This window comes from Eubalaena glacialis, chromosome 10 (genome assembly GCF_028564815.1).
Source record: "Eubalaena glacialis isolate mEubGla1 chromosome 10, mEubGla1.1.hap2.+ XY, whole genome shotgun sequence".
In the NCBI taxonomy this organism is placed as follows: Eukaryota; Metazoa; Chordata; class Mammalia; order Artiodactyla; family Balaenidae; genus Eubalaena; species Eubalaena glacialis.
Genome location: NC_083725.1, coordinates 37,912,295 through 37,938,055, shown reverse-complemented (window position 1 = coordinate 37,938,055; position 25,761 = coordinate 37,912,295). Strand labels below are relative to the sequence as shown.

The 25,761-nt window shown below is 35.6% G+C and overlaps 1 protein-coding gene across 1 annotated transcript; it reads left to right on the top strand.

The window, feature by feature from the left end:
- On the top strand, nt 1-25,436 carry AASDHPPT (aminoadipate-semialdehyde dehydrogenase-phosphopantetheinyl transferase). The gene is made up of 6 exons (XM_061202605.1): nt 1-321; nt 2,309-2,534; nt 13,626-13,747; nt 14,374-14,535; nt 21,530-21,601; nt 23,442-25,436. The coding sequence occupies exons 1-6, from the start codon at nt 139-141 to the stop codon at nt 23,604-23,606; spliced, it is 930 nt and encodes a 309-aa protein (XP_061058588.1). The 5' UTR covers nt 1-138; the 3' UTR covers nt 23,607-25,436.
- Nucleotides 25,437-25,761: the final 325 nt, after the last annotated feature.

Below are 25,761 nucleotides of genomic sequence, written 5' to 3'. Positions count from 1 at the left end.
TGAGGGCTCTCGGTGAGCAACGTGCAGTTGACGTAGCGCGACGCTCCGCCCCCTCCGCACGGGCGCCGGGAGGAAGTGGGTGGGGCACCTTTAGCGTCCGCGCCATCAAGCCCGAGGTGGCGGTGAGGTTTTCAGTGTATGGTTTTCCCCGCTAAGCGTTTCTGCTTGGTGCCAGCAATGGAGGGCGTGCGCTGGGCCTTTTCCTGTGGCGCTTGGCTGCCGAGCCGAGCCGAATGGCTGCTCGCGGTGCGATCGATCCAGCCCGAGGAGAAGGAGCGCATTGGCCAGTTCGTCTTTGCACGCGACGCTAAGGCAGCTTTGGTACTACAGGTCTTTCGTATTGAGGGCTGAGGAAGCAGATGTTGGGGATGGTGGGCAGGGCTGTAGAGACTCCCCCCCTCCCACGTTAGCGTCGGCGCCAGCTTGTGGCCGCCCCAGGGCAAGAGTGGTAGGTGCTGCTGACTCTCCGGTGTGTGCGCGCGGCCTGGTCTCCACCGTCTTTGTAGTCTCCTCGGAGGCCTCGTCCGCTGTAAAAATTAGCCCCTCCCCCGTTGTAATTGAAAATAGAGATCGTGCTAAACCCTAAAATAGGTGTTGAGAAGGCCTACAAAGTAGTTTTTTTCCCCCACAATGGTTTTTTTCTTATTTTTAAGTTATCAAAATTTATTTTTCCTTGCTTGGGCCCATAGCACATTCTTAGCCTGTTAGGTATCCCACCATTCTCCATTCTCCTGCACGTGATAGGCCCTAAGAAATATTGACGGTATGACTTACTTTAGCCTTGCACGCCGTGGAACTGGAAGAGCCCAGCATCCTTTTAGCAGTGAAACTGAAGTCAAGGAAGGATGCAGTCCTAGGCATACCTTTCTGACTGAATAGCTTGGGAAACAGTACTTTAGATATAATTGTGTATTTTACTTACGTATTTTTAGCAACAAATGGAACCGGGTTTCAAAACGACTTCTGTGTATATAGCGCAGTTTGAAACAGCTTCTAACTACCATCAAAGACTGTTACCTTGAAAATGTTCCTCTATAAAGCACTTTTTCGTTTGAAATGTGGGCTGATTGATTTTTGAAGGCATATTGGTGAATATTTGTATACTTTCTGTAATTTGTAAGAAATTGTGAAATTCAAAGTCGTGCCGTATTTAAGTCATTGTTTAGAACTGAAGGGAAAAAAACTTGAAAGATTTTGCAAAGTATTATCTGCCTTGTTATACCCTTAGGTATTTTTGTGTGATTTTAGTCATTTCTTTCTTTTTTTTTTAATATATATATATATTTTTTAAATTTATTTATTTAATTTATTTATTTTTGGCCGCGTTGGGTCTTCGTTGCTGCACGCGGGCTTTCTCTAGTTGCGGCGAGGGGGGGCTACTCTTCCTTGCCGTGTGCGGGCTTCTCATTGCAGTGGCTTCTGTTGTTGCAGAGCACGGGCTCTAGTTGCGCGGGCTTCAGTAGTTGTGGCACGTGGGTTCAGTAGTAGTGGCTCGTGGGCTCTAGAGCGCCGGCTCAGTATTTGTGGCACACAGGCTTAGTTGCTCCGCGGCATGTGGGATCTTCCCGGACCAGGGCTCGAACCCGTGTCCCCTGCGTTGGCAGGTGGATTCTCAACCACTGTGCCACCAGGGAAGCCCCATTTCTTTCTTAATAATTAATGGAGGGAGAGAGTGGATGGGGTATATGTGAAAAAAGATAGGTCATGCATTGCTAATTGTTGAGCCCAGTGATAAATATATATGATCTAGAAATACACGCACGTATGCACAAAGATGTAAGTACAACAGGGTTGCTCACTGGGGAATTTTTTTATAATAGTAAAACTAGAGCCAGCCTAAAATATCCAACAACAGGGGAATAGTCAAGTTGTGGTACCTTGATAGTATGAAATGCATAGGCCAGATGGTTATATACAAACATGAAATAATCCCCAACACTTAGAAATTTAAAAGATTATACATGGTAGAATAGTACATATAGTAGGATTTCATATAAATAGATGGATAGATAGTAAAAGCAGATGAACATATTTTGGGTACTTAGAGAAAAGACTGAAGGGATGAATCCTTGATAACATTGGTTACTTGTTAAGGGGAAGGAGGGAATTGCTAAAGAGGGACTTTAACTTGTCTGTCTTCATAAGCATTTCTTAAATCTTAAAACAGGGTATTTAATACTTACGTACTTTTAAAAACTTTAAGAAATGAATATTTTAGAAACCACAAAAATAGACTTTGTATGTTATAGGCAGTGTTACCTAAATCTTTAGTATAGACATCAATACTTACCAAATGTTTTATTAACAGGCTGGTCGTCTGATGATAAGGAAATTAGTTGCAGAGAAATTGAATATACCTTGGAATAATATTCGTTTGCAAAGAACTGCAAAAGGAAAACCAGTTCTTGCGAAAGACTCATTGAATCCTTACCCCAATTTCAACTTTAACATCTCTCATCAAGGAGACTATGCTGTTCTTGCTGCGGAATCTGAGCTACAAGTTGGAATTGATATAATGAAGACTAGTTTTCCAGGTAATGTTGCATTTTTGTAGTACAAGAGTTATTAAGTGTCTTGTCTTAGTTCTTACCTGTTGAATAATATCAGACAAGGAGATGTAGATATTTAAGTTTAGGAAAAATGTGCTCAGTACTCAAGGGTAGTATATCTGAGAGAGCAGGGTATTGCCGACTGAAAAAAATGCACAACCCAAAACTTGAGAATTATTCTGCAGACTTTCTGAGGACTCAAGTCCAGGAAGCAGCCTCTCAAATAGCTCTGAGAGACTGCTTCAAAGAGATAAGGGAGGAACCAGGATATATAGGAGTTTTTTGCAACAAAAGCCCGGTAGTCAGAACATAAAAAGATTACTGTTAATTAAAGAAAACCAGACATTTCATTAATGAATTTAGCGCTTTTCTGTGTATGGGAAGATGCAAGAGTTTGGGCTTACTGAAATTATTCCTTTGATATGCACCTTAATTGTCTAGGGCCAGTGTCCTGCTTTTCTCCATCCTGAATCCCCTCAGGGAACACAGTTGGGGGTGGCTGTTGGCTTGAGGGCCCCAACATCCTTTGTTTACTATATATTTTCTTGAATATTAACAGACTTCTACGTAAAAGATAGATTCTCCATTACTGGAGATTCATATAATACTTTGCCTAGAGGCAAAGTGAAAACACAGGTTTTCTTTTTGAATTATACCTCAGCTTGTTAAGTAAGACTAAATTTGAAACTATTCTCAAAGACTGTTAAATTTTCTAAAGAACAGTTTTTCCATAGCTCAGTTTTTTTTATTTAAGTAATAAATGTTCAATCAAATTGAGCTCAACAGAGAGTCAATTTTGAGTATCATTCTATTAAAAAAATAGTAATTATATGTATTGTAAGAACTTGGTTTCATTTAAGTCTTTCCCAAAATTAACCAATTAGTTGTTGGTTTGTTTAAAAAATAATAATCTCAGTGGTAAAGTATATTGTAGTCCTTAAGTAGAGATAACATGTATTTGTACTGTATCTAAATATAGCTCTTCGTAGCACATTTATATAAATGAAAATGAAGAGCAAGCAATTATTAAAATATTTTAAGTTGTTTATATTTTGCCTTAGAAATTTGTAATTGGTGGCTGTAGGAACTGCTAACATTTATTGTGGGGTTGACTATACCTAGGTAATTTTACTAGAACACAGGTTCTCTCAACTACTCTATAATTTTTATCATCACTAACATTAGTGTGCACTTACTGTGTGCCAAGGCATTTTCCTAAGTGCCTTACGTATATTATGGGGTGGGTGGGACACAGCATACTATCATTTTTATTAGAAGATAAGTAACAGGATAAGAAGAAAGCTGCTAAAATAAGAGAACCAACATTTTCCTAATTTCGTAGTGCAGTTTCCTAATCTCCACACTGTGTCTACCACAGGATCTTTGCTTATGTTTCCCTTGGACTAGAATATTTGTAATAACTTTATCCCCCACCCCCATTTCTGCATAGGTAACTTATTTACTGGTTAGCTTTCACTTTAGTCTTACTTTAGGGAAGCCTTTGTGGACCTTCAATCTAAGCCAGATTCTTTTGTTCTAGGCTCTCATAAAGTATATTTCCTTCATTCCAATTATATATTTCATTTTATAATTATTTTTCAGGATGTTGATTGTCTTCCCAGTGGTGCTTATAAGCTGTATGAGAGCAGGAACTGTTAGCTACATTTGATAGTAGCTGTATCTACTATCATGTCTGGCACCCTACCTAGTTCAAAATAATGTGCAATAAATATTTGTCAAATGAATGAATAAGCACTCTGTGCTGCAGTAGTTAGGCCTCAGAGTATTACTGTGAATCTCCTCTCTCATCTTTATTGTCAGTGTCTTTACTCTGAATTTTCCCACCAGCAGCTTTTTCTCTGACCTGATCATAAATCTATTAAAACTCTATTCTTAACTTTGTTCAGAAGGAGGCTATACTAATGATAACAGGGGTTCTTGACCCTGGATAAGCATCAAGTCATTTTTTTTTAACCTCCTGAAATTGTTTGCTACATTTTGTATGCACAGGTACATTTTTCTCAAAGAGATGGTCTGGTTTTCGGCAGGGTCATAGAAGGCTTATTGTGAGCCTTATCAAAGAACCACTGTTACAGAGGATTCAGAGTGGGCATGCAAATGAGCCCATAAACTTCATAGCTTTCTGTGGTCCTTATGTGACCTTTCCCTAAAAATCAGAAATTATTGGAGAGACCATTACTCCTTAGAATGCAGTCAGCACAATTACACAGTAATGGTTGGCTCATCAGGTTGATATCTGCTTGGAAATTATGCCTGTGAGACACAGATTTAATTACACTTGGCTTAACGGGCAATGTTGGCTTATGGTCAATACCAAATAAACAAGTAATTACTAATTGAAACTTAATAAATGATAGGAAGGTAATTGAGCAAAAAATGAAGGTTCTGTTAATTATATTTTATTAGACTTTTTTTATCCACCATCTTTTTTCATTGCTCTTGTTTGACTAATCACAGTATCCAGGCCTTTTCCTATTTGGCTGTTTCATTGCCAAAAAGCTATTGATATATCCAGTAATGCACTGCGGAAGAGCTATTTTCCAGTTGTCATTAGTATTGTTACTGTGTCACTAGTGTCTGAAAGATTAGTGGACACAGCATCATTTCTCAGGAAAGTAGACACTGGTTTACTTCACTGGCGATTCATTTGAAATGCTCTGCTTATCAGAGTAAGTGAGGAAATTGAGCAGGGGAAGTTTCCAAGAGTTGCTAAATGATGGAGGGTAAAACAGTATAGGAGCAAGGGAAGTATTGTACTTTGTTCCGGGCGTTGTTATTAGCTTATCAACTCTCAAGATGGAGTTAGACTTTGGGGGCATCGTGAGTATATTGTAAGACTCAGTTCCATTACTCCCATTTTGTCTGCAGGTAAACATCATGTAGGAACTTGTGGAGTCTTTCCTTATCACATTAGACATTTCTGCTAGGTGCAGATCATTTCCCGCCATCTCCCAGTTCTCCCATTGCTGCTATGGCAGGGCAGGAGAGAATACATTAATGGATGTAAGAAGTTTTGGGTTTCTCCCTTCTAGCCAGATGCCCACAATTAAGGACCCTGTTGTAACCACCACATTATTCTCTGCTTAATGGAGAGAGGAAACTTATACAAAAGTAACTGGTGCATACTTGGCACTCAGTAAATAATTGTTTAATGGATATCCAGAGAAGAGGGATTATAAGATATTGGGGGCCCTAGTATAGATAAATTGCCAGTGCAATACAATCCCAACCCTGGGGTCAGAGGTGGGGTGAGGTGTTTTGTATGTCATCTTCATAATTTGCCGTACCCAATTGAGAAATATTGGTGGTTTTTCCTTCATTTTCTAATTTTTATCTACCACTAAAGGCTTTTGCAGTTAGAAGTATGAAAGTAAGGATTGTATACAGTATAAAAGTATGAATTGTTCAGTTTTGTTCCCATGTTTACAAGGCAAGATAAGACATACAGTATAAAAATTATTAAAATTTGGGAAAAGACCGAAAATATTTTTCCCCACGGGTTTATACTTCCAAGTTCACATTTTTGTTATAAACTTTGCTGGATATTAATTGGCAGGACAAAATGACTCAATATTTTGAGATTTAATACTAATTTAATAGCTTTGAAATGACTATCTTAGAACTGCTCCTCTTGAACAGTTGTTATGTAAATTAAGTACAGTAAGTATGAAGTAAGTGGTGATATTATATGATAGCTATGGTAGAGCCTATTTGCTGTCTCTTTCCACCATACTATTTATAGCACTATTTTAATAGCTTCCTATTTGGTTCCCCCTCTTCACTTCTGTTCTCTCTCAGTACATTCTCGGTACAGAGTTAGAGTGGTCTTTAAAAATTTCCTTAAAGCAGTTTTCTTAAAACTTTTAGGTTGGTTCATAATAAAATTCAGTCCCTTTAACATGACTGTATCGTCTTATTCTCATTTATCTCTCCACTTGCATTTTTAGCTGCTCTCTGCTCACTATTTTCTGTCCATACTCATCTTTTATTACCTTGAATGTAGCAAACTTTTTCCTGTTCAGGTCATTTCAGAAAAGCTGATCCCTCTGCCTGTTCTTCTCTTTCGTGAGTACCTTAGACCTGAAGGATGAGAGGTAGCCAGTACCAGTACCTCCTCAGAAGGGACTTTTCTGACCACCTGATCTTGTTTTCCTTCATGGCCTTTCTCATTTGTAATTATAACTTAGTTATTTGATTATTATCTGTTCTCCTTCATTAAATAAGTTCAGGAGCTATGCTTGTTTTGTTTTTGCCACAGTATACCTAGTACTTAGCAGGGTGTCTAGCACATAGCAGGTGCTCAGTAAATATTTATTGAATGTACAAATGATAGGAGTTCTCAATTTCACATAAAATATTCCTAAAATTTGTTGAAAAATTAAAAAGTGCAACTACAGTGAAAAATGATATTCATATCAGATTCTAGTTGGAATATAAACTGTTCTCATCAGTGAGTTGTGATTAAAAATAGTTCTTCCTTCAAGTCTTCTTCCTCACCCTGCATTTATCTCCCTAGCTTCTTCTGTCCTCCATTTGCATCCATCAGATTCGGTTTCCAACTTTGTTGCTGCTACAGTCTGTAGTGTCCAACTTAAAATTTTTCAACTTTATGATGGTTTAAAAGCAATTCAGTAGAAGCCATACTTTGAATTTTGAATTTTGACATTTTCCTGTGCTAGCCATATGCCATTCCATACTCATAATGCTGGGCAGCAGCAGTGAGCCACAGCTCCCAGTCAGCCACACAATCACGAGGGTAAAACAACTAGTACAACCATTCTGTTTTTCACTTTCAGTACAGTATTCAGTACATTTTATGAGGTATTCAACACTTTATTATAAAATAGTCTTTGTGTTAGATGATTTTGCACACCTGTAGGCTAATATAAGTGTTCTGAGCACGTTTAAGGTAAGCTAGCCTAAGCTGTGATGTTCCGTAGGTTAGGGGTATTAAATGCATTCTTGACCTAAACTGTTTTCAACTTAACAATGCGTTTATCGGGACGTAACCTTATCATAAGTCAAGGAAGATCTGTATTCCACTATTGTTTGTGATCTACATTCTAAGCTGATCTACATTCTTTTTGGATCTGCATTTTGCAGGATGTGCAAAATGTTGTTTTTTGTTTTTTGTGTTTTTTTTAACTTGGAGATTTACAGCCAGCAAGCAGCTTAAATAAGTCACACTTCTCTTTGTGCTCTGAACTTACTGGAAAACCAGGTCTTTACTGGCAGGTAGTTTTCCCCTTTTCCAAGTTACAGGATGGGTCTTTTCCACTGTGCGGAGGATTTGAGTGGGATCACAACATAGAACTAGTATTTATTGAGCAACTTCTGTGTGTTAAATGCCTTCTATGCATTATCTTATTTCACCCTCTTAAGCCTAAGTTGTAAGTTATTGTTATTTTATAGAGTAGGTTAAGACATTTGCCCAAGGCAACTAAGCTGAAAAGTAGAATATCATGGATTTGAACCCATACCTCAAAGCCTATATTTTTAGACACTGCATTCTATAATATATGACCTCTCAATACTAGATTTTATTGATATCTGTGTAAGGATTTGCAAGTACAAAATCTGTGAAAAATTCCATGGAACTGGGTTAAATTAATTTAAAGTTTTTATGAAGGAACTGATGTCTAAGAAGAGTATACAAAGTTTAGTGAGAGGGAACTTGCCTTACCATTTTTTAAACTTATATTAGGCATTGTAAACAAAAGAGCATGGTGTTAGCAAAAGAATAGACAGCTAGGAGGGTTAAGAGTTAGTGCCCAGTATTTATACATAATATTTCAATTCAGCGGTTAAAGATTAGTTTATTTATTAAATGGTGCATTACTCTAATCACTAGGGTAGCTTGTTGGCTACTTGAATTTGCTCTTCTGTGAACTGCTTATTAATCTTTTCTAATCCATGTGTAAAAGCTCTTTATGTATTATGGATATTGACACTTCATTGACCAAATCTGTTACAACTATTTTCCCACTCTATTATTTATCTTTTGAATTTGGTTGTATTTTTTGCTGTATGAATTTTGTCTTTTATTTAACTAATATATCTAACTTTTCCTTGATAAATTCTGAACTCTGTCTCATTTAAAAAAAAAATAATTAAATTGGTAAAAGATTTACTCCAGCCGTAGGTTATAGAGTCTCCTAGATTTTGTTCTAAAATTGCATTTTTTTTTTTAACATTTAAATCTTTAATTACCCTAGAACTTGTGTGTATGTGTTTTACATACTGATGGCTCAACAGTTATACCACCACCAGCATTGGCTAGATTGGGAATAAACATGTAAAGTGCCTGGAATTATTAAGTACTTAATAAGTAAATGTTAGCTCTAAGTTTGTTGTGATAGTTGTTACTGTTATATGTATAGAATGGTGTTTCTGAAATGGTGGTCAGGATATTAAAATCAGCCAGGATGCCTGTTAAAAATGCAGGTTCCTTGAAAAAATGCAGGTTCCTTGAAACCCTCCCAGACCTCTTCAACTAGAATTTCTTAGATACAACCAAGGATTCTATATTCAGACAATTTCTCAGGTGATTGTTAGACATATTCGTGTTTGGGAAACACTGTATTAGATGTAATTTATAGAGCCAACAAAAAGATTGTAACCCATCAACTTTTTTTTTCATGAGTAAAATCATCTGAAAGCCATTAGATCCTTGTTACCCAGTGTGCAACAGAATTAATTAGAATTAAATTTTAATAACAATTACTAGAACACAATAGAATTGTATATTTGGCCAGATTTCTGAAAGAAGAATGCCTTTTAAACTTAGAAAGATAAGAAGAACCCGCAACGTTAGCATATGTGATTGATTTCATATTAAATCTCTTCTCTCTCACAAACTGGGGCAAATAAGACAGACAGAGGTTAATATTGTTAATAATCAAAATACTTGTAAGTATTGATAGAAAAGCCACTTAAGACTAACCTAATGGGCACAGTGGTTAAAAATCTGCCTGCCAATGCAGGGGACATGGGTTCAAGCCCTGGTCCGGGAAGATCCCACATGCCACAGAGCAACTAAGCCCATGCGCCACAACTACTGAGCCTGTGCTCTAGAGCCCACATGCCACAGCTACTGAAGCCTGTGCGCCTAGAGCCCGTGCGCCACAACAAGAGAAGCCACTGCAATGAGAAGCCCGCGCACGTCAACTAGAGAAAGCGGGCACGTAGCAACGAAGACCCAACACAGCCAAAAATAAATAAATTAATTAATTTTTTTAAAATACATTAAAAAAAAAAAGACTTACCTAATGAATGGACAAAGACTTGGTAAAACATTTCACAACAGAGGATATATATATAAAACAACTACCACATTAGCCTTAGAGCTAACATTTATTAGGTACTTAATAGCTCCAGGCCCTTTATATGTTTATTTCTTAAACTACCCAGCTCTTTTTCCCTATTTTATAGCTTAAGAAACAGCCATAGTGAAGTTAAATAAATAATAGTAAAGAAGTGTTAGAGCCAGGATTTGAACATTTGACTCCAGGGGCATAACACTAAAGCTAAGAGTATATGAGTGTGTCTGTATAAATGAATTAAATTGTGTGCATGTATGTATTAGTTTCCTAGGGCTCCTAACAAAGTACCAAAAACTTGGTGTCTTAAAAAAACAGAAATTTATTCTCTGACAGTTCTGAAGGCCAGAAGTCAAAGTGTTGACAGGGCCATGTTACCTCCTCTGCAGATTCCAGGGAAGAATTCTTCTTTGCTTCTTCCTAGTTTCCTGGCAATCTTTGGCATTCCTTGGGTTGTAGCTATATCACTTTACTTTCTACCTTCATTGTTATGTTGCCTTTTTCCCTGTATTCTCTCTTCGTGTCTAAATGTTTCTCCTTATAAGGACACCAGTCATTGGATATAGGACCCACCTTAATCCATCCTAATTTGATTGCACCTGCAAAGACTCTATTTCCAAATAAGGTCACATTTTTAGTTTCTATGTGGGCATGAGTTTTGGAAGACATGGACCCTCACGGTTCAAACCCGCCTTGTTCAAGGCTCAACTGTATAAATTATTTTGTTGTAGGTTACTATTGTAGGTTACTACTCTGTTTAATAAACTTTCTAGTTGCTCTGTGACCTTGGTTAGTTGATCATTGCAGAACACTTAGTTAATATCTAGTGCTGCTTTCCCTAAAGATTAAGCTATAAGATGAGGGATCTGGCTTTTCTAAACCTGGTTAGTGGTTCTATATAAGTTTTTCAGTTATTTTATCTTTATTTTATCTTTTTTTTGCTTAAGTTCTTATATGTCTATTAAATCGAAGATTGTAATAGACATGAATATGTGTTGGTATTATTAAGAGGCTTTGCCAACTTATGTGTCTAATAATTGTGCTGTCTCAGCTAGTTTGAGGGGCAAACATACTATTCTGGTATTTCCTACTGATTTTTTTTTAATTCCAATTTCCTAGATAAACTAAGTCCTTAACAGAGTACTCATTCACTGTGTATTTTCACCATAATGCCACAATGTGGCGCTGTTGTCTTTGGCTGAATATTTACAAAGTCATCTTTTTCTGTTGCTGTCAATCTCTTATTTTGTGGGATATGATGCTCTCAAAAGTATATGAAAACACACTCATATCGGATATTTTTTTAGCTGTACATGATCAGTTATGATTGCTTTCCAGTGGTTGTGCTAGATTGCTTTTTATATTAAATGAGTTTTTTTTTATTAGCGTGAATATTTAAATTTTTTCCTCGATTGCCCCATCATATTTAGGTAAAAATCAGGGGGTTTCTTGAAGGTTATGGAATTATAACTTGAAGAAACCAACAAACATAATGACACTATAGATGACAACAGGCATGTCTTTTTAAATTTTAGGCTTTTTGGATAGTATTCTGTTAAAACTACAATTCCACTCAAAATATATAATGCTGTCTTCCAAATCCAAGGTATCTGTTCTTCTCATTGTTATTATTTACACTATTTGTACCCGAATCTATTCAAGAGGAAACAGTTTACGATTTATGTAGGTATAGTGCTCCCAGTGTTTAAAATCTCCAGATTTACTTTTGTAACTTTTGCAACTTTTGCAGGCTTGCTTTCTTTACTTTCTTTAGTGTTTTATCTGTCAAGCCAGTATGTACTAGTGATGCTTGCATTTTAATAAGACAGTCTTTATTTAAGGGGCTTGAGGAATAAGCACCAGACTATCAAAGGGGGTTCATAGACCCAAAAGGGTAAGAATCTCCTGCCCTGGGACTCCTAAGGTCCCAGTTTAATATTTCAGTGCTGTTGCATGAAATGACTTTACAGCTTTGCAGGGCTGCTTTTAGGAAATAATAGCCTTTTAACATTAATATGAACAGATACAAACAATAAACATTAGTTGATTAATAAAAATGGATTGTAAAGTTATCTTTCTTAAGAATAGTAGAGGGCTAAGGAGTAGACAGATTAATTAAATGAGTCTGTTGAACTTGAAAACAAACGAGGATCTTTGCCTTGAAGTGAAGAACCACATATCACTGGAAGGTCATTAGAAATATTTCCTAGGTAAACAAGAGGAGACTGTTTTGACTGTTTTGAAGTAGGGATGGTGGGGGAATTGTAGACAATTTTGTGGGAGAGCTCGTTTTTAATATTTTCTACCCTTGAGGTAACTATGGGAAAGGTACTTGGTTACTGTAGGAGAAACTGTAAACTCTCTATGAACATAAGGACCCATGTCTGTTTTGGTTACCGTGATATTCCTGGCATCTAGCACTTGGGTATTTTTAGAGTGAATGATATAGTCGTCGTTCTAAGTGTTGAATTCTCATGTGGTTAGTTAGTGGTTAAATGCCAGTAAAGCATTAAGTAGGGGGATTTGACATATTTCTTCTTTCCGGACATGCTATGGTTGCAGCCAGTTGGGAATGTCAGATTTTGGAGTTGAGTATTTTAGAAATGGGAGTTGCGGAGTAGACAAGCTATGTTAACAGAATCTGCAGAGGGACTACTTTCAAGAGGCTTGCTGGAAGTAATGTAATCATGAACTAAGGATACAGGGCAATAGAGCATTTAGGAATAATTTACCACATAATAGTTAACGTACATTTATTCATATAGTAAACATTTGTGATTCACCTACCTTGTTGCCAGACTTTCTGATTGACCAATTAGGCTGTAATTGTGTGAGGCTAAGAACCACGACTGATCTGTTTTTAACCATTAGTTCAATTCATATTGGTATAGTATTTGTACACATTCTACATACTTGTAGAATAAGTAAATGAATGATGATAGAAGGTTTCTGCTTAGTAGTAAAGATAGACAAACACATAATTATAATATTTTGAAAAAATATAATATGAAAGGCATACCATATATTTTAATTTGTGTCTTAGCTCTTAGTTCTGGGAATCACATCCTTTGAGTTCTATTTATTTTTAGGATGCTATGTAAAATTTTATTGTCTATGGAACAGTGGAGCTAAGGATATACTTGAGATTTTTTTAAAAATGAGCCAATAGAACAGAAATTAAAATCTGTTTTTATTTGGAAAAGTCATATTAGAAAACATGTTTAAAAAGAGTTATTGTGAAGGAAGTAAGTGTATATTAACTTTCCAGTCATGTTAATAACTTAGGATAAAAGAACACTCCTTAGCTTTCTACCAATTCCCCCAAAATTATAGTAAAGAAATTGTTCCCTGATTTTCCTGTGAAATAGCAAAGCAAAATTTTAAACCCCAGCATACTATTGCTCTATTTTAAGAGTACTTGTTTTGGATTTCTGATATTCTATCATATATAGGAAATTTCCCCTAGTTATTTAAGATTTATAATAGGTTTGCTGCTAAATTTTATCAAAGTTTTGGTGAGCATCTATTTATATAACCATATGTTTTTTCTCCTTAATTATTTAAGAATTCACAGAATTTCACTGTTCTCTTAAGCTACCCTTCTCTCAACTTATTTTGATTTGCTGATATTTTGTTTAGGATTATTGTGACTGTATTCAAAAGTAAAGTTGGACTATAGTTTTCTTTTATGCGCTGTCTAATAGTTTTGGTAATTCTCTGTTTCTTCAATTGACAGGTCGTGGTTCAATTCCAGAATTTTTTCATATTATGAAAAGAAAGTTTACCAACAAAGAGTGGGAAACAATCAGAAGCTTTAAGGATGAATGGACTCAGCTGGATATGTTTTATAGGAATTGGGTATAATTTCTTTCTAGTTTTGAGAGTAAGCCCCTGTGTTGATTCCATTATCTTTGCTAAAAACAGGAGCAAAAGTCCTGTGGTAAACCTGTAGTTCATACAGTGTTTGAAGTAAATAAGTCATTACTTGGGAACTTCATGATTTTTATGTACACATTATTATATTATATTATATTTAAGAAAATTTAACATATATTTAATCCTCAACTAGAAGATACTCTTAAAGCTAAAAACAAGGCAGTTTATTTATCATTATTTATAAATAAGGTTTTCTGTCTTAAAAGATCTCATACACGAGACCTTATTTAACAAACACATAATATTATGTGCCAGAAAACATTATTGTAAGCCCTTCATAAGTTAGTTAATTATCATAACAACCCCACTAAGAAGGTACTATTATTATTACATGTTATACATAAGGGAATGGAGGCAAAGGGAGCTTAAATGATTTGTCTTAAGTTCTCACAACTGGTTTGTTTCCATGCTACTATAAGGGTAAAAATAAATAGCTTATAGCTGTAAAGTAGTAAAGAGTTAAAAATCCATATGTTTTGGGGACAGTAGATTTTATGAACAATTTTATCTACTAAAGCTCTAAGAGAAAATGTCTGTCTGTATCTTAGGCACTGAAAGAAAGCTTCATAAAAGCAATAGGTGTTGGATTAGGATTTGAATTGCAGCGGCTTGAATTTGATATATCCCCATTAAACCTGGATATAGGCCAAGTTTATAAAGAAACACGTTTGTTTCTGGATGGGGAAGAAGAAAAAGAATGGGCATTTGAGGTAAGAAATGTATCAGAATTGCTATAACTATAAGAATTTTCTTATTTTGTGCATGTGAGTATATGCTTAACTTGGGGAGGCTAGTCATTGAAACTAGACGCATTTGGAATCCAGTCTGTGTGCTCTGAAGGTAAAGTCAGGGATACTATGAGCGCAATAACATTTAAGCTGATACTTGAAAGATAAGTCATATTGCATTAAGTAAAAGAGAAGGGAAAAGAGGCCCTGGAATAAAACAGCTTTGTGTGTATGAACAACTAAAGGATGCCATCTTGTCAGTGTACTGTGTTGAGGGGCTTTGAGAGAGATGCTATGTTAGGCTGATGAGATCATGTAGGGCATTATGGGTTGGTTAATATTTTGGTCTCTTTCTTTATTTGGTTTCTGTCACTAGCAATTCTTGGTTGCTAGTGAGAAAAACCTAACACAAATTCATTTTAGCCAAAAAGACATTATTGTAGGTTACTAGAGTGATTTGTATAACCAGGTTTCAGAATTGGCTTGAATTAGGGACTGGAAAACTCAGAACTCTTTTTATCTTTTACTTTTGCCTTCCTGGCTTTAGTTTTCTCCCACCCACATTTCTCATTCTATACACCAGCTTTCTTAACTTTATCTGGTCTGTGTGGCAGGAAACATTACTGCCTACCACTCTTATGTGTAACAATTTGTAGTTTAAAAACCCTCAGAGATTGGTGAACTCCCTTTCTGTTCAAGCCCTATAAGCCCTGGAGAAAGCCTTAGGTTGGGTGTTAGGTGCTTATCTCTTGACCAATCATTGTAGCCAAGGAAGTGTGTTACAACTTGTATCAAGTGTCCAGAGCCCAGCAAATGGATTGTATTATAATGTGGTTGTTCCCATAGTCATCAGAATTGTGTGCAGAGAAAGTCAGTATCCAGAATAAAGAATTCATGATGAATGGATAAAATAGAAGGTGTTCACTAATTTTCTCAAGGGAATTTAACAAGGTTTAAATAGAGAGTGGTAAGATCAGAATTGTATTTTAAGACCAAGTTCTGTCTATGATGGTATATGGAGGTTAAGGAAGTGAGGTGATAAAGATGTTATGATCAATTCTGTGACTTATACGACCATCTGTTGAGATACTGAATACTAGAGAACAAGTGGGATTTAAATTTGAGATACCATAAAAACATCTAAGTGAAGGTGTCAAGCAGGCGAATAGAATGAAAGGCTGAGCTAAAGGAAAAAATCATAATCATTAACATGTGGATGGTAGTTGAAGCCATGGGATTTACAGTTGCAGCAGTGAGATTACCTAAGGTAGAATTGAGAAAGACCTAGAACAGAGTCCTGAGAACACTTTTTAAAGGTGGAGTGGGGAGGAGAATGAGAAAGAATGACCAAAATGGTAAGAAGTAAAATAAGAAAGTAGTGTTAGGGGGATCCAAGGGCAGAAAGTATCTTGAGAAAGAGAGTTGTGTCCAAACTGCTAACATACCATGTAAGGTAGGGATTCTATGAATTAAAAAGTAAATTATATTTAGGATACTGTATTTTTTAATACAATTTTTTAAAAAAATAATTCATACTGAAAGGGGCAAATGTCAGCCATTTCATTCATGGGGAATCCTTTATGGTGCCAGATGGAGCAGGCCTAGTAGCAGGGTGAGGAGGGAAGAGTCAGTGATTGGGCCAGCTGTGCTTAAACTTTTTGGGTGACAAAGATGTCTGAGTTCCTGTGGACCAAATAGATGCTGTGGAAAATGGGCCTGAAGTGTCTTGAAAGGACCCTACCCAAGAGGAATTCCAAAAAGAGGCAGTGGGCATTCTACTGTGTATTAGTTGCTGAGGGTAAGAATTACAAGAAGTCAGCTGTTAAATGCACTGCTAGTTCCAGGCAGTGGTACAGGACAGAGGAACTAGAAGTAGTTCTCTGAAAATTCCTCAGATGCTCACTAAGCCAGCATTTGGATACTTGATGTGACCCAGAGTTCTAAAAACTAGATTACAACAGCATTGATCATTACTTTGCCTGTTTCCTCTATCCCTTTTCTCTCTGCCACCTACCTTAAGGAAACCAGAGCAGAAAAGCAAGGTGAGGCCAAGGAGAAGAATGTGTTCTAAGAATTGAAATGGGATTTTTTTTTTAAGCTGAAAGTGACTGAAGAGCTATGGGGTTTGTCTAAGGGCTTGTTCAGGAGGTGGGAAGGGAGATCCAGCAGGGCATATTTGAAGACATCTATGGAAGAAAAATTAAATTCTTTACTGAATGTACCTGGGTGTTTTGCCCATTCAATGTACCAGTTAGAAAAATATAAAAATAATATATGTTAGATGCATATATTTAAGTGTGGATTATTTTTATACTATAAACAGGCCTGGAAGGGGAGAGTGAACTTAACAGAATGAATCTGGTGGTATGGATAGCCAGAAGCCAGGGTTTGAGGGGAGAATGATGAGCGTAGAGCCAGGGGAGGCATACCTAGAGTCAAGAAACAGACGGGAGGTTTCTGTCTGGGCATCTCCAAGTACCCCCACAAGATAAAGAACCAGTCTTTAGGTATGCAGCTGAGGAAAGGCTATGATTTCAGTGTACAACCGTGGCGTGAATGATCTTCACTGTCCTTTCCTCCCTTTCGTTCAGTCTTTTCCTTTCTCACTCATACACACTAAATTCACCCACACTAGAAGAACTAGAGGTGGCAGCATAGTGAATGAGGGAGCATCTGCAGTTAGGAAGAGAGGTGAAATCAATTCCTTTCTCTATTGGAGACTTCCAACCCTGAATTAGGTTTGAGCTAGGATAGTGGGAGGAAGAATTTCTTATGAAATGAGAATAAAATTTAATTTGGGTCAAACATTTTTCAGAGAAAATTCAATACTGAGAATGACCAGAAATGTCATTTATGAGATCTGATCAAGATTTCATCCAGGGAAAGAGAAAAATGAATTGTCAGAACTTGTTTAAAGGGAAATGGTGAGAGAGAATAAGTTGCCTTCTGTTCCTACTCTATAGAATCCAGCTCCTTTAGTAAACTGAAAACAAGGTAGGAAGAAGTTTCAACCCTTCCCTACTTTTCATGGGTAACTCCAAATGAAACCTCTGCACAGGAAAACTTTGTAGCCATCTTGCTCTTCTCTCCTTTCTGTACTGTGTAGACACAACTTCCTGAAACAGAGTCATAGCCAAACATGATTAGCCCCATGGCTTGGTTTTTTCTCCATAAGTATTTGATGACTAAATTTAAGCACACGGGGTATTTTAGAAAGTACCTTTAAAGGTATTTTAGAAAGTACTGTTACCTGGGTTGGAGACGGGACAAATCCCTAGAAATAGTACATGTCAGAGACTGTAGTTTTCATTAATTAATGCATATAGCCAATGAATAACTGAACTACTTCAGACTCATAGATTCTCTTCCTAGTGTGAGAACTGATAAGCTAAGAGGAAAAAATAGTCCTGTTCCTGTAGGCAGCATTAAAAGAATGCCTGCAGGACACCAGAAATAGGGTCTAGGCTGCACGTGTGGATATGGAAGGTATCTATTGGCACACAAATTAATGGTGCAGAAGGCTAAGGATACTATCCTCATTTAAGCAGAACTAAAGGACAGTGCCATCATAGGACATACGGTAAAATTCTGCATCCCGGGAGAAAAAGGAGCGTTTATTTACTTGGAGACTCAAAAGAAGAATATGAAATGAAAATTATAAAGCAAATGAGGATTTAAAAAAAAATCTGCTTAGTGTTTTGAATAACATTCAAGACAAGAGTTTAGCTATGAAATAGAAGCTGAGAGCTTTAAGGAAAGAATAGGCTTGTCATTAAACGAGAGCTGTTAGTGGAAGGTAGTCTGTGAAACCATCTAGAAGTGTATAGAAAAGAAGACAACAGACTGAACCCTAAAACTCTTATATTTAAGAAGTACATTTCATTGCCACCTTCTAAGTATAGACATTTTCCCAGGCATCTACTGTTTTCATGGATCCACTCTCACATTTAGCAGTTTCAAGCACACTACCTTTCTTTAACTACCAAATCTTTAACTCAGTTTCTTTCACTCTTCAGACTCCTATTTCTCACTGCTATGTATTTCTCCTTGAACACTACACAGACACCACAAATTCTGCAGATAAGTCAAAATAATAATTGCCTTTCAAGTTATTTTCTTTTTCTAACTTTACTTTTTTTGATGGTACCACCATCCAGTCATCCAGGATTAAGAAAGCCCAGACCCATTTTCAGTTCCCCTCCTCCTCCCCTTGTTATACCAATCCCTCTAATTAACAGTGATGTGCTGCCCTCTGAAAACTCTTAGTGTGGGCACTGTTTACATCCAACTTAGACTAATGCAGTAGCCTCCTAACTGGGTTCCTCTTCCATTATTTTGCTTCATCCTTCTTCATTTTTGGCCGTTGTTTCCCTATATACACTCCACATTGCAGCCAAATCACAACCTGCTATCTGCTATGCTTTAAATATCTCCAACCCTCTTGTATTTATATTTGTTTTAATTCTTCTGTGACCTCACCACCACCCACCCATCCACCCTGCCCCAATCTCCTCCTTGCCTTCTCCTTTAACAATTTAAATCCATTTCAGGTGCCTTTTCTTTATTTCATTTAAGACCAAGCTTTTTTTTTCTTTCTTACAACATACCACATTTTGCCTCATAATCTTTGTACTTGTCTACTTGCTTTACTTTCCCAGGGCTCCCTGAAGGCAGGGGCAGTATCTTACTTAGCATTGTATCTGTTACAGACCTAAAATGCTAGCGTGGACATAATCAAGAATCCATTATTTATTACAACAAATCCTCCAAAGGATTTTCCACTTACCTGAGTATTGTATCTCACACCTGGAAATTAATACTCTAGAAGAAATATGAATTCTTATGCCAAGAGGAATCTCATGTTTTCATAGGCTCTCAATTTTCATAACCGGTTTCTGTTAGGAAAGTTAAATTTACCACCAAAAAGTTTCAAGTGATGAGATTAGTTGAAACAGAAATTCTTTGCTTTTGAAAGGAAGTGCTTTAAAAAGTAGAAATATTAACATTTATGACAGATTTTCTTCAGTACTTTACCATTGGGAAAACATTGTAAAACTTGAATGATTTAAGTTATACCTTATTTTACTTTGTTTATAAGGTGAAAATACATACTAAGAAAATGACATACAATTTGACTAAAGCAGGTTAATCTTTGTAATCTAATGCTAAACTATCTCCTGAAAAAGTAAAATATTCTTGCTCCCTTTGGGTTTGTTGGAGATTTTAAGGAAATTTTGGTATTCACAATAATTTTATGGATAAAAAACTATAAGCTTAGGAAATTTTTGAAAATTTATAAAGTCTTAAAATTAAGTCTTAAATTCAGTAGCATTGAATGTACTGGCTTAACTAGCTAGCTAGCTTGCTGGTTTCATTTCTTTTTTCAACTAATATTTATTATAGATGTACTAGGCAGAACGGATTTAGGGCAAAGGTGATCACCTCATAGAAATTTTATTCTAGTGAGACATCGAATATTAATGTTTGATAAACTGGAGTCATTGTAAAATAACTTCTCTAGTTTTACTGTTTTCAAATTTCATATTTATGTGATGTTGATGAGGTCTGAGTAGATATGGTGAATATTTTGAAATCAGTCTCATTGAATTTTGGCTTATAATGAGGTAAGTAAACAAATTGAGCATTTTAGTGGCATTTTATTGGACAGGCTGGATGAAAACTAGTTATTGCCCATGGTTACCTCTTGATATTCCGCCTTACAGACACTACAAAACTGCTGATCTAAGTTGTTTTCCAAAAATAATTATAGCCAAAACATCTCTGTATGTTACAGTGTTTATATTATTGATACATTCAGTGTAAAGAATGGGAGAACCATGTTCAAAAAGAATAGTTTTGTTAACAATAACAAACTTTGACCTATTAAATGTTTTCTCATACTTAGCTAGTTATTTTTTCTTCTCTTGAAGTGTTTTCCTAAATTTATCTCTTTTGAATTTCTTTTATTTATTTATTTATTTATGTTTTGCTAATTTGGATATCTTAATGTATGAAGATATGAGAAAGAGGATGAAGGATGAAAAGTCCCTAAGTAATACTATTTCTGATTGTAGTTTCCTGTTTCAACTCATGTCTTATGGAAGACTGCCTTAGTAAAGTGGCTTTTTGGTGAAATTTTGTTTAGTTTTTAATAGTTGTTCATACTTTTCTCTGTTAACTGCCTCAATGTCTATTATATTTTAAAGCCCCCTCCCCCTTTGTCTCATACATAGGGGAAAATAGGAAATTACATATTTTTTAAGTCTTACCTATGAATTTCCACCATGATTTTCCATAGGCTGTAGTATGTAGTTAACTAAATGCTTATAAACCAGTGTTGCAATCTAATTTTTTTAAATGTACACTTTAAGCATATACAAAACTAACATCACCAGTGAGGGCAGATGGCTATCTAGATGTGCCTCTAGATAGGATACTTTATCTATGTAGTATTCTTGTTAAGAATGTATAATATAAATGTAATCATTAAGAACCATCAGACTGAAAATAGCCAACATTTATTAATAAAAAGTGGAGGATGAGGCTCGTATTTTAAAATACTAACATCATAAAAGACAAAAGCTAGCAAGACAATGACAACTGAATGTAATACTTGACCCTAGACTGCCTCCTGTACTGGAGGGGGGGAAATGGTATAAAGGACATTACTGGATTAATTCACAAAAGTTGGAGTACAGAGAGTAGATTTAAGTATTATTTTAATGTTAAATTTACCAAAGTTATTAACTACTGTGGTTATGTGAGAGAATGTCCCTATTAGGAAATATATATTGAAATATTACAGAGTAAAGGGCCAAAATATATGTGACTGTTCCTTCACGTCAGGGGGAGTGGAGATATATATGTATGTATGTGTGTATATGGTTGGGGGGAGTGAAATTTTTTAAATGTAAATAGAAATATATCTAAGTTTCTATATTTAGTATTCTCTATTTACTTATGTTTTATTTTTCAGGAAAGCAAAATAGATGAGCACCATTTTGTTGCAGTAGCTCTTAGGAAACCAAATGGATCTAGACATCAGGATGTAAGATTTTAAGATTTCTCTGATTTTTTTCTAAAAAGCATGTATTAAAGTTGAATTTGTTATTTATTGATGGAAATAATCATTTAGTTTATATCAGGTTAGAGGTTTTGGCTTTTTTTTTTTTAATTATAGACTTTAGAAGTGTTCATTATCTAATCCTCAAGATCATCTGGTATTTCACAAAAAAGTTTTAAAAGTATGTTACCTGCTTCTTCACATTCAAATACACTTAAATATGACAAAGAAAAAATTTTGGTGGTACTGTCCTAGTATTCATATATTCAGTAGATATTCAAGATAATCACTGTCTTGATCATCTTAACAGTGGTTTATTTCCTGGTGAATTGGGGCTGTCTTTGAATATTAAGGGTACCAAGTTGAGGGATAGTGAGTAATGGAATTATCTGTCAAATTGAACTCCTTCCCCTTTTTATAATACTCTCCTAAATTATTTCCAAAGTATCAAAAATGTGAGAGATCTTGTGATATATTCTAGCATAGCATCAATTCTTCCAATCAAAATCGATTTTTACTTTCTTCTGCTATTAATTGGTAAGTTGAGAAATTTTTTAAAAAAGAAACCTTAGGGTCTTGACTCAGCCTACATATAGTTGTGATTCTGTGGAAGTACTTATTTAAGGAATACTGATAATGTCACAATAATTGAAACTATATGCTTATTATTATTTTTAGGGAATCTGCGTGAGAGAATGTAGTGTGATCAATATGTATGCATCATTACTTTTAGAAAAAAAGCTCAGTCTACAGATCATGCCTTTGACAGATTAAAAAGATTAAAATTCTTCATAGATTATTTTCTTTTAAAAGGGATGACATGTTAAAATTGACCCCTGTAATCTGAAGATGTTCCAACCCAGATTACCTGTCCTTGTGTGCTGAAGTCTCAGCATTACCCTTTCTGCGAATACCTTATGATTCCATAGAGCTTTATATTTTTTGTAATGTCTGCACATGGCAGTACTTTCTTTTTATTTCCCTGGAGACAGCCTATTTAGGCAGCAGTGGCATAGTGAGAAAAGGGTGAGGGTACTATTCAGAAGACCTGGCTGAGTTTCAGACTCAGGTCTACCATTTAACCTGTGTTGTAAGCTTGTATAAATTGATAGATCTTACTGAGCCTCAATTTCCCCATCTATAGAGTTGAGGTAACAACCATATCAGCATAGTTATGAGAATTACATCATATAAAATAGATATTAACCTTGTAAAAGCACTGTAGAAGACCCAAGTACTATCTTTAGTAGAATGTATAGAATGTTAAAGACAGTCCACACTGGGCTGAGTTGTGAACAAGGGCTCTATCACAGAGTATAAGATACAGTTTAAATTTAGTGTTGAATGAGTCATTTCCTAATGAAGTGTTGCATCTCTGTGTGGTTATGGGTATTTTATCAGACGCAGCCTTTAGAGTATTTCTCAAAAGTTTGCCTGGTGGTCCCTCTCTATCAGAATAACCCACCTGCTTGTTAAAGTTATATATTTTGGGATCCTTTTTGACTCATCTACTGAATCAGAATTGTTGGATGTGTGGCTCAGTAAATCTACATTTTAAACAAATACCACAGGTTATTGTTATCTACAAAAAGTTTGAGAATCAGGTTATTTCATATTTTTCTTGATTTGTTATATTGGCAACACTAATATAAGGAGTAGAAGCAATTACCTAGAAATGCTACTGTGTTGTAATTTAATGTTATCGAAGTATAATTTAATATTGCTGAAATGTGATTACTGATTTCTTATTTTCCTAATTATAAAATTGACCATAAGATTATTATGCAGTATAACATTGAGGTAATCTAATTTTTTACCCTTTTAGGTTTCATTTCAAGATGATTCTAAACCAACCCAGAGGCAGTTTACTATTCTCACCTTTAATGATTTAATATCATCTGCTGTTCCTATGACCCCCGAAGATCCTTCATTTTGGGACTGTTTTTGCTTCACAGAAGAAATTTCGATACGAAATGGTACAAAGTCATGATATGATTTTCTAAGTAACAAAGGGAAATGAAAACTGTAATCTTCTGTATTCACTAAAAAATAAATGCCTGAGAGTATCCAATTTTATTTCACAAAACAGTTTAAAAAAGAAGAAACAACTTTTCCTATTAAAAAGGCAGACTCCCAGTTCAGGATAGCTCACTAGAATACATGTTTACCTCTTCTTCCTCCCCAAAATCGCATTGGGTTTACTGAAGAAATAGAAACTGGTGGGAGAATCTTAAAGTGATATATGTTCATTTTAGAAAACAACAGAAAATGTGAATTCACAAGAAGGGAACATTCGAATTCCTATCTTTCAGAGATAACTATTTCAGAGGTAACTATCCCTAAAACCTGGAGTATCTTCCCAGACCTTTTTCTTGGCAAACGATTCCATATTAACATAGTTACTCTTTTTTTAAATGGGAACATACTATTTTTAATTTTTTTTTCTCTGAACTGTACATCTACTCTTCATAAATATACTGCTGTAGCATAACTTTTAGTGACTCTAAAGTATTGTGTTGTATGGCTTCTATCAGGATGCTATTGACCAGAGGTAATAATGTTCAAATATAATCATCTTAAGTAACCAAGGACATTTATTGTCTCACATAAACAGTTCAGACGTGTCATTAAGGACACTTTTTTTTGCCTCAGCCTCAGCTTATTGGTTTTGCCTTAGGCTTGTCTCCCTCGTGGTTGTTAAGAACTGCTGCTGTAACTTCCAGCTTCACGTCTTCATAAAAATTTCATCTAAAAGGCAGGAAAGGCTGTTTTTCCTCTCACATCTCAGTTTTGTCAGTGAGGAAGATTTTTTCCTCTTAAGAGCCCCCAGAAAATTTCCCCAAAGTTTCTGTTGACTCAGATCAGCTCACTGAGAAAGTTGAACTCTGACACTTTTGGGTAAGAAAGAAGCTAAGGCAAAGTCTGGGGGAATGACATCTAGGGGAAGCCCACTGTCTGCCATAACGGAGGTGTGCCACAATTTACTCATTCTTTCTTCTGTGTTAGACATTTTGAATGTCTGCAGTTTTTACTATAAGCAGTGATCATTGAATATCCTTGTAACCACATTTTGAGGTACATGTTTAATTATGTCCTTAAGAAAGTGAATTTCTAGAAATGGAATGATTGGTTCAAAGGAATTAAACATTTTTAGAGCCTCTGTAAGTATTGCCAAATCGTTCTCTAAAAAGGCTGTACAATTTATACTTCTAGTTATTGTTATATGTGTGACCTCTCTCTCACCCCCCACCTACATACTCTGGTCATCTGTAGATAGGATCTTTTTTTAAAAAAATTAATCTATGCCAAAATAGGTGAAAAATGGTACCTTATTTTTTAAATTTGTGTTTCTTTCATTACAAATGAGGTTGGTATGTCAGTGTTGTTATTCACTGTTTGTATTCTTTTTTTATAAACTGCCTGTTCATTATCTTAGCCTGTTTCTATTTTGGTAAATAAGACTTAATTTAAAGTGGAAACATTATATATAAGATGCCAAGACCATCATATTGATGACAGAGTCTATTCTGTGGTTGTAGTGCATGTCTTGGGGAGTTAAAGTCTTATAATTGTTGAATGTCAAGAAGTGAAATAGTTTCATTGGTTAAAAGTTGTGTGTAAATTGTATAAAATTAGATACTTTGCTTAAGTAAAAAAAAAATTTGGAATGTTTTATAATTTTTTATTTCATTAAGCATGCCCAGATATTCCAAGCATAGTAAATAACATGTTTTAAAAAGATCAAATAGCACTTATAGTAGAGGAAGCACTGTTACCCCTAGCATGAGTGTAATGGTGATATGAAAAATTGTCATCTGTCTTGTCATTATAATAATAAAATAATTAACATTATTGAATTTTTATGAGCCAGATACCATGCTAGATTTCTGGGGGGGCGGGGGTGGGGGGTTCTGTTATTTCTTAAAGTTTCACATAGAGTCAAATGGATTCACATAGTTTAGAATCAAATAGATCTATAAAAAATTCTTTTGCTAAATGAAAAATACCACTCCCTTTACCTTCCTCTCCTATTTCCTGTCCCCAGAGCAAGCTGTTTCACTGGTTTTATTTTGTTGTTATTTATTACCATATCTTCAGGTAACATGCTTTTACTTGTTTTCAGTTTGAGATATTTCTTTAATTCC

Bases quoted from the DNA above. Each gene is read 5' to 3' on its own strand.
- AASDHPPT (XM_061202605.1), top strand. From the start codon at position 139: ATGGTTTTCCCCGCTAAGCGTTTCTGCTTGGTGCCAGCAATGGAGGGC. The intron at 322-2,308 runs GTACTACAGGTC...TTTTATTAACAG, and splicing joins GCGACGCTAAGGCAGCTTTG to GCTGGTCGTCTGATGATAAG. The intron at 2,535-13,625 runs GTAATGTTGCAT...TTCAATTGACAG, and splicing joins AATGAAGACTAGTTTTCCAG to GTCGTGGTTCAATTCCAGAA.